Source organism: Dreissena polymorpha, chromosome 7, assembly GCF_020536995.1.
Source record: "Dreissena polymorpha isolate Duluth1 chromosome 7, UMN_Dpol_1.0, whole genome shotgun sequence".
NCBI classification, from domain to species: domain Eukaryota; kingdom Metazoa; phylum Mollusca; class Bivalvia; order Myida; family Dreissenidae; genus Dreissena; species Dreissena polymorpha.
The window spans coordinates 4,312,140-4,322,463 of record NC_068361.1 but is presented as its reverse complement, the minus strand read 5'-3'; the positions used below and the strand labels follow the sequence as shown (position 1 = coordinate 4,322,463).

The 10,324-nt window shown below is 35.7% G+C and overlaps 1 protein-coding gene across 4 annotated transcripts in view; it reads right to left on the bottom strand.

Moving 5' to 3' along the window:
• Nucleotides 1-4,107: 4,107 nt before the first annotated feature.
• The window catches only part of LOC127838747 (uncharacterized), a 12,405-nt gene continuing 6,188 nt past the window's right edge, over nucleotides 4,108-10,324 (bottom strand). For 3 of the 4 annotated variants that reach the window (XM_052366728.1, XM_052366729.1, XM_052366727.1), the window contains exons 2-3: nucleotides 8,711-9,368; nucleotides 4,108-8,348 (exon numbers count right to left, since the gene is read on the bottom strand). In XM_052366728.1, the coding sequence (XP_052222688.1) occupies nucleotides 6,791-8,348; nucleotides 8,711-8,886 (1,734 nt within the window). In that variant the 5' untranslated portion in view covers nucleotides 8,887-9,368 and the 3' untranslated portion in view covers nucleotides 4,108-6,790. Of the gene's footprint in view, nucleotides 8,349-8,710; nucleotides 9,369-9,969; nucleotides 10,065-10,324 lie in introns of those variants that run through there. The other variant, XM_052366730.1, reaches the window with a different exon arrangement.

Here is a 10,324-nt window from a genome sequence, read left to right as displayed (position 1 = left end):
ATTATGATGAAGGGTGATTATGGCGATTGGTGATTATAATAAGGGGTGATCATGGTGATGGGTGATTATGGTGATGAGTTATAATGGAGATGGATGATTATAGGGATAAAGATTATAATGGTTGGTAATTATGGTGATGGGAGATTATGGTGATGGGTGATTATAATGATGGGTGACTATGATGATGGATGATCATTTTGATGGGTGATTATTGTGATGGGTGATTATGATGATGGGTGATTATGGTGATGGATGATTATAATGATGAGTGTTTAGTGTGATGGGTCATTATGATGATGGGTGATTATGGTGATGGGTGATTATAATGATGGGTGATTATGTTGAGGGGTGATGTTGATGACAGGTGATAATGTTGATGGGTGATTGTTGTGATGGATGTTTATAATGGTGGGTGATTAAGGGGATTGATGATTATAATGATACGTGATAATGGTGATAGATTATTATGATGATGGTTGATTATAATGATCGGTGACTATGGTGATGGATGATCATTTTGATGGGTGATTATTGTGATGGATGATTATGGTGATGGGTTATTATGATGATGGGTGATTATGGTGATGGGTGATGTTGATGACAGATGATTATGTTGGTGGGTGAGAATGGTGATTGATGATTATAATGATGAGTAATTATGGGGATGGATGATTATAATGATGAGTGATTATGGTTATGGGTTATAATTATGATGGGTGATTATTGTGATGGGTGATTATAAAGATGGATTATTATGGTGATGGGTGATTTTGATGACAGGTGATTATAGTGAATGGTGATCATTGTGATGGCTGATTATAACGATGGATGATAATGGTGATGGATGAATAATGTGCTGAGCTATTAAAATGATGGGTGAGTATGGTGATGTATGATTATGGTGATGGATGATTATTATGATTGGCGATTATGGTGATGAATGATAATAATGATGGGTGATTATGGTGATGGGAAATTATTGTTATGGTGGTGATTATTGTGATGGATGATTATGGTGATGGATGATTATGGTGATGGGTGATTATGGTGATGGGTAATTGTGGTAATGGTTGATTATTGTGATGGGTGATCATGTTGATGGGTGATTATATTGATGGGTGATTATGTCGATGTGTGATTATGGTGATGGGTGATCATGTTGATAGGTGATTATGGTAATGTGTGATTATTGTGAAGGGTGATAATGGAGATGGGCAATTATGGTGATGGGTGATCATGATGATAGGTGATTATAGTGATAGATGATTATGGTGATAGTGATTATGGTGATCGGTGATTATAGTGATGAGTGATTGCGATGATGGGTGATTATGAAGTCGGGTGATTATCGTGATGGATGATTATGGTGATGGATGATAATTGTGATTAGTGATAATCGTGATGGGTGATTATAATGATGGATGATAATGGTGATGGGTGATAATGGTGAGGGTGATTATGGTGATGGGTGATTATAATGATGGGTGATTATAATGAATGGTGATTATAATGATGGGTGATTATGATGACTGGTGATTATGACGATCGATGAATTATGATCCCATAACGACGTAATGTCGAGTCCTGTGTTACAGCAGATACGCTATGATAGCGCATTCGCACATAATACAATCATTTAACGACGTAATGTTTAGTATCATGTATATGCATAAACATAGCTTGTCCTGCCCGAATTATTTAACTTAATGGTTCAAATATTTAACAACAATTAGCGATGTATTAGTCAACGCACAAACCAGACACTTGCTTAGTGGTGATAAATTAATTAATGGTAATTTAGATTCTTAAGAAAGGATTGTTTAAACATATTTGCATAAACTGCGTTCAATTAAAAGACACAATATATATCAGACAAGAGGGCCATGGGTCCTAAGGCAGAGCCAAATGAACGAGACTATTCTGGCTTATTCATGAAGATTAGACCAAAAAAGTGACTTTTAACATATTTTTATATTTGACCAAGAGACATTGTTTTTGAGCTCAAATAACCCAGTTCAAACTCTGCCAAGATGTCATTGGGACAAATGTTCTGACCAAGTTTTATGAAGATTGGCCAATAAATGTGGCTTATATAGCGTCAACAAGTTTTTTACTTTAGCCATATTAGGAAAACTGCCCTGCCCCCCGATGGCCATGTTTTTCAACGAACCATAACCATTTTCAAATTTTCAAACTCAGCTGAGCTATTGTTAGAACAAATGTTCTGATCAAGTTTCATAAAAAAATGATAATAAATGTGACTTCTAGAGTGTTAACAAGGTTTTATTATAGCCATATAAGCAAAAATGCCACGCCCCCCGGCGGCCATGTTTTTCAACGGATCACAACCATTTTCGAACTCAGCCCAGATATCATTTGTACTAATATTCCGACCAAGTTTCATGAGCATTAGACCAAAAATGTGACTTCTAGAGTGTTAACAATGTTTTAATTTAGCCACATTAGAAAAACTACCGCACCCCCTGGCGACCTTGTTGTTCAAAAGACCAGAACAATTTTCGAAATCATCCAAGATATCATTAGAACAAATGTTCTGACTAAGTTTCATTAAGATTTAACAATAAATGTGGCGTCTATAGTGTTAACATGGTTTTAATAAAGCCATATAAGGAAAATTGCTCCGCCCCCTGGCGGCCATGGTTTTAATCCAACCGAAACCATTTTCGAACTCGTATAAGATATTATAGGGACACATGTTTTGACCAAGTAATGTGAAGATTCTAAATAAATGCGACTTATAGAGTGTAAACAAGGTTTTACTAAAGCCATATAGAGAAAACTGCCCCGCTCCCTGGCGGTCATGCTTTTCATCCAACCGGAACCATTTTCGAACTAGTCCAAGATCGATTTGGAACACATGTGCTGACCAAGTTTCATGAAGATTAGACTAAAAATGCGACTTCAAGAGTGTTAACAAGGTTTTATTATAGCCATATAAGGAAATCTGCCACGCCCACTGGCAGCCATGTTTTTCAATCAACCGGATCCATTTTGGAACTCGTCCAAGATATTATTGGGACACGTGTTCTGACCACATTTCGTGTTTTGGACACCTGACAAGTATCTCCGACATGGTTGCACTTATTAACCTGATAGTGCCATATAAGAAGATTGGGAGGGGGTCTTATCGGGATATTGCGAGTTCAATACACTATCGCGTGCCTGTTGCATAGTCTGGTTTTCAGTTCTTGACTTAAATTTGGCTGGTACATCGGGGGTGACATCTGATATCTCTGTGAAATGCTCATTGTTCCTCACTGCGATTCCTCCTGATTTCTTGGCCAGAATGTGCTTCAAACAAAACTGCGCGCTAAAATTCCCTTTTTGAAAGTTATGCACCATGCCCCTTTGCCCTCCTGGGAAAAACACTATAAACGGTTGTATGAGATCACAGTTTCATAGGCATTCACTTTCAAACAAGCTAACTGTTACACAGTCCTGATCATAGACGACAATGCACAAAAGTGTTTACTATTTGATTGCAGTTATATATATATATATATATATATATATATATATATATATATATATATATATATATATATATATATATATATATTAAAGAGTATAAGAGTATGTCATGATTGCAGATATCAAGAAATGAAAATCTTACCATAGAGCTAAATGAACTAGATAAAATATCACAAATAAATATGTTCGATCAACAATTTGTAGAGCACACATGTTTATTGTTCGTGAGTACATTTACTTCTGGCATTCACGTTCCATGTTACGCAAATACCTAATAATCGCGATGAATGTTGACGTTTGATGTAGTTTTTATAATTAATTCGGATATTCTCGAAATGAAGTCGTCTAACCATAGAGTATTTATTTCCGCGTTTTGTACAGAGTTTCCTCGTTTTCTTTCTCTAGAAAGTGTTGCAGGCATTAACGATTTTTGTGTGAGTTATTTCTCTGCATCAGGGACTACTGCACTATTATTTCCGATACAACTTTACTGGTACAAATAATGACTTCCGCGTTTGCGACCGATTGCAATGTGTTATTTTTTCCAATGGCAGACGTTATTGTCTGTTCCGTCCCCAATGGAGGACATTCTATTTTTTAGCAATAATTAAAGTCGAGGGTAAATTTACTTTATTTAAATAAGCTCACATATCAAGCAACAGGAAATGTCTATATTGAAAATTATATGCATTGATTGCAATAGCAATATACTATTAAGATGTGTAGCTGTGTTATCTCATTTCTACATTGTAAGAAGTTTGCGTTCATATCAATTTTACAATTCATGATATGTGTGTTCTTCTTCAATCATCTCGCATACACAATTGCTTACTTTATATGTCTATGCACACTACAACTTGAGGCATTATAAATATTGTCTTGTCAATAACCAGGGAGGACAATGTAAATCTAACTTCCCGAGATAATTGATTTTTATATGAGCAGTATAATAGAAGTCACGCGCATTGCAATGACGGCCTTTGTGAAATTTCTGGAAGTCATGTCTTGTTTATCGTGTGGTGTTTCTGTCATTTTCTGTATTGTATTCTTTTCCAAAAAAAGTTAAAATTGAATAAACGTATCTGTGTTTAACTTAAATGTATATTATTTTAATAATGTTCATTATATGCACAAAACGATTCTCTGTAAATTGGACTGGTAACATAATAGGCCACATAACACATACCAGAAGATGAGGTATATTTTTTCGAACACAACATCTTTTGTTTTCGCGGTCATCTGACCTAAATTCTGCTGTATCCGCTGTCATCGTATTTAGTGACACTTGTATACAATATTTCAAAGTGTAGAACATTATGTCATATTGTGTAACCCGCATGATAAATTCATATTTAGAAAATCTCCATCGTTAGTGTCGGTTTTATTTTTGAACTTCATCATCGTTAAAAGTGCATAGATATGAAATATACCCGCAGTTTAATGACTTTAATATCAATGTATAAGTTATTTTAAAACAACCAAATAAAGAGGGTCTTTCAATCAACAAGAAATGCGTCGAAACATAAAAAATAATGTTAAATCACGGTTTTATTGCAAAACATTAGTATATTCGAATTTTGAAAGTCAAACTTTTACTTGCTTGTTAATAATTTCACTTGGATACTTATCATTTTATTAAACTCAATTTTAAATCACACATTTCTTTTGTAGATTATTTTTCTATTGCATTCTTCCATTAGAAATAATGTGAAGTTGTTTTACACGATTTGTGCAAACGTATGACAATTATGGCTTAATATTATCTAACCGTGTGCAGTTTTAACATTGCACATTTACAACCGTTTTGTGCGTAACGTTCTACGGACTAAGTACATGTTCGTACTAAGAAGAAACTCGGACAGAAAGGATGTTCCAGGTTGAGTTAGTTAAGGCATTTTGTTCTCTTGACTGATTTGGACATATTTGCAAAATGTAAGCCATTTGTCTGTGCATTGAATTCATCGTCAATCACACTTCTGCCATCTGCAACCGTTACTCACATGGGTTATATTCCGCTAAATTAGGATATTTATTGGCCGTATTTGATAACCAGAATGTCTTTGAACACCTTAAACTTCCTTATTCAGCATGTACAATTACTTTTCAATATATCGAGTTTTTATTCAATATCTGATTTATCTTCCGTAAAAGGCGGATATAAAGTAAATTGTATCAATTTGAATGGAGATTATTGGAAACTAACAGAAAAAAACAGGAAATCGTTTAATTACATCAAATATTATATGAAGTGCTTTTCACTTGTTAATTTCCAGTTCAAAATATAAAGGTCCTATCGTATTTGTATTTAAAAGCAGATTTGGCTCTTCCCATTTTATTTAAGCGACTAAGCGTTTACCGAAAAGATAAATCGTAGTGTTGATATTTAAAGGTAAGATAATTGTTCATTGCAGGGTAAATTTCACGATACATATAATGAAGAACATGAAAATAAATTAATGCCATAACATGACCGTTTTAGAAATTAAAACATGTGATCGTCTCTATTATTTGTTGGTAATTAAAATAAACCTCTTACAAGCTTAAACCTTCCAGGTTTTGATGCAAATTATTGAACGGTTATTTTGTCATACAAGTATAATAATTAACTTGTGATCGTTGAGACGTAATCGACATGGTAACACAAATGTATGTCATATGTCAAAGTGTTATTTAATACATTAACATCAAACCAATCGGTCGAGAATATAATATAGTAATTAGTTAGTCTTCGTTGAACTAATTAGTATCTCGCGACTAGCGGATATGGGTGCATAACCAGTCTTGAATAGTATGTGCAGCTCGCATTAGATTTCCTGCAGAGTTGACAGGCGTGACCTGGCTTAATTAAATTGTAAAGAGATGTTAAATTGCAACTGGCTCAGAATTATGGTATACAACGCAAGCGAAATGTGTATTTAAGTTTTACCAAGAACTAAGCCTAGATTCTGAGAGCAGTAGAGTTCGATATTTTTCACATGTCCCGTCCGTGTCAACTGTCTGGTATGTTCAACAGAATACATTTAAATGAACTGTTCTCTGAGTTGTGTATGTCATATTAAACGAATAACTACATTTCATCTTCAATTTGACGTATTATTTTAATTGTGCATAATACGTCGTACCGGGTGAAACGCTAAGAATTCAATAATGTGTCATATGCTCAATACAACAAATTTCTTTTCACTCTACACATGGTCTTCATGTATACTGCAACTAAAATGTAGATTAAATTCTCAAAAGATCAGCACATGTAAGCAAAATCTCTGTTTAAAATACGCATACACTTTCAAAAGCCTAATTAAGCGTCAAACGTGAAAGACTGCAATTTAAATCTCGGTAGCGACACAGTTGCCACATGGCACACGGGGTCAAGCTTAAAGGAATTATGCAATGACGTCACTTTGGAAAGATCATCGCATGGGACGCTTCGCCGAATGTGACTCCTCGCGAGCATACGCACGTTATGGAGCTGTGGCGATAAGTGCGATTCCGGATCTGTAAGATGCTTCCTACTCGTTGCCACTGGCGACAAAGGCATAAGAGTTCCATCCGACGCGGAAGAGTCTGTACTACTTGAGCTGTTTCGAAGATCGTTTGATCTCCGATCGGACGTTTCTGCGATATCCGTTTGGAGATCGGTAACCGTATCAGTGCTGCTCTCGACCGTGCATAGGCTATCATATTCGTAGTGTGTCCTTTCTTGGTGGTCACTTGTCATTCTGAAGTCGAGATGAGCGATTGTGTCTGTGGACGAAGTTCCAGTGTCAAAACCCTTTGAAGAAGTAAATACCCTGATCATTGGTGAAGGACAAGTCTTACACAGATAATTATGTTCAGTTGGAACACCAATTGGACATTCTGAAGGAGATAAATCATTGAAAGCATTAACCGAATGGTTTGTTGTTGTAATTATCTTAACATCGTTTTCACAGTTTGCTTTAGTATTCACGTACAATCTTGATTTGAGGTCGCCATCTGGTGATTTATCGTGTTCAATGCTACACGAGCTGGACATCGTTTTGATTATGAATGACACCGGATCGATTTGCAATTCAATCGTATCTTTGGCAGTGACTTTACGGTTCTCAACGTTCGCTTTAGCATCGTAATTATTCACGGAAAAGTTTTTATTATCGTATGGTCGAGTATAGCCTAAATTATTCTTTGAGAAAAGAAGACCGCGCTCGCGGCCATTGGTTTGCCAAGTTGTGTCGTCTACTGCCGTTTCATCACGTAGACCCCGAAAGACGTCATTGTTACTCAACGTGAACTTTAGAAAGCGTTGAAAACTTGCCAATATTTGCCAGACGTTGATCACCGAGAAGAATACTATGCTAAGAAAAAATACCATAAGTGTCGGATAGCTCATAGTAAAGGGCGATTGATGAAACATGGCATTAATAAGAAATGCCACCGGTACGATACCCCGGAAGCAAACGTTGAACACAGCACCGAGTAAAAGAAGACGCTTGTACAATAGAGTCTGTTGCATATTGCTTGTGTTGCACAATCGTACTACGTCCTCAAAAATGCACGTCGATTCCATTAGCACACCCACCAACCCGAGTAGACTGTTTTCAGTGTATCCGAGAAACAAAGAATAACACAAGAGCGTCACAACATGATGTACATTCTCAACTAGATACCTCGCCTTTTTCTTGTATTGTTTTGAAAAAAGCGGTTCTAGAATATTGAACATATATCTGCCGATGTTTATCGAGAATATCACCTGTGTAAGCTGGATGTTCCATTTCTCGATGGTCTGTGGATGGAACGGGTACATGAGAATGTCGCTGGTACATATCGCTACGGCGCTAGCTATGATGAGTATGCCTATCATTAGCTGATTTGTGATTCTGAAAAATAATGCGTATAACATTACATAACATTATGTGTAACCACTTGTGCAATTCGAACAACATGTCCGACACAAACTTTCATATATGAAAATATATTTGTTATATATATCAACGAGAGAGCATTTATTACAACTCGATCTATACTATGATAAAGTATTACTTTAAAGACAAAGCAGCATATATCATTACCTAAAAGGCGTTATCTTATAACGATATACTTATATCCATGAAATATGCAAGAAAACATTTTGGTGATTCAATGTCTGTTCATTGATTATCAACATATTTTTATATAGATATGACTCAAACAAATTCGTAAGTTTAAAGACATAATACATAACGCGCAAAATTCCACATACATTTTCGCCAAAACCTGAGGCTTGTCTTGAAGATGCGCAACCAAACGTGTGAGTGTCCATCGGCTCGGGAGACAGGACAATAACTTTGACTCCACACGCGGAAAAATGTTGTAACTTATAAGGCAGCAGTTCATTGCAATGGATACAGTCATTATGTGGGCGTAGACGTTTGCCATTGTCAACAGGCACGTTCGGTTGAAAACACGTTACACCTGTTGTTATTATAAACTCGGGAAATTCAATCAACATGTCAATCTATCTGTGATAAGAATTTGTTTAACACTGTTAATAAGTGATTCTTAAGAGAAAATAATTTTAGTTAGTTATCCCGTGCTCGACTTTTACTATTCCACGAAAATGTGTAAACAGTGCACATTACACCTGCCGTCAACGAGTATTTGTATTAACCCATGCACTCCCAGAAATGCAGCATAGTTGACGACTATTCGATAACTGCGCAATATTTGTTATGTTATTGTCTACACAAGAACTGCCTATAAATGTATTGGTAGTTACACGCTTCCGCATTATTTCCTATCAAATAACCATAATTCCTTTCCTTCAGCGGATCTCGAAGTTTCACAACAGCGTTTCAGATAGCTTATAAAAAGGGCGCTGTCGTCTGTTATATCCCGAATGTCGCATACAAAGTGTTTCTCTGAAAATAAACAAAGAAGTTAATATATATTATGTGTCAGTCTATTTCACCCTGCTTAGACTATTTGCAATTATAAAAAAAATCTGACATAAGACAGGACATTTTCTTAAGCGACTGTTTAGCTCTGAATGAGATAAGCGTACTATGTATATGAACTATTACGTGATTATATGGTTAACTTCCGGGTTATATTACAGACGGTCTTACAAATGGTTTCCCCGCAATTTAAACGACTTTCTTTACATGTCATTGATATAAACACTTAAAAATTCATGTAAAACGGTTAATCAATAGTCATTACTCTGTACGCAATGTATGATATGTATGATAATGATGATGATGATGATGATAATAATAATGATGATGATGATGATGATGATGATGATGATGATGATGATGATGATGATGATGATGATGATGATGATGATGATGATGATCACGATGATAACGATGATCACGATGATTATGATGATGATTTTGACTTTATCGACCCACATTTACCCTTAAGTACATATTTATTATCCTCAGCTGCGTTACAACTTCCACGTATTACGTAGATATAACGAGATAATAAACAAATAAATGTCAATATTTTCGTTACCTTATTTTGTTGCTTATGTAAACCTACAAAGATAGAATTGAATCCGCTTGCATTACAAGCTAGATACACTGCGCAGTAAATATTTTACACGCCGTAACCCAACTACTGCGTCTGAATCGTGACTGAACCAGGAAATGGAAGCTTCATAAAAGCAGAATTTCTCTCAGACAAGTCGTCAGGGAAAACGTACTTTTTATTGAGCTTAATTTGGAATTAATCAGGAAATAGAAGACCATAGCTGCAGTGGTAGACTGGTGGAGTAGAGAAAACATAGTACTTCTTTTGTTAGCTGATAGAGTCTCGATGTTATGACAAAAAAATGCTGCGCTTCGTATGCAAAAGTACATTTATATAA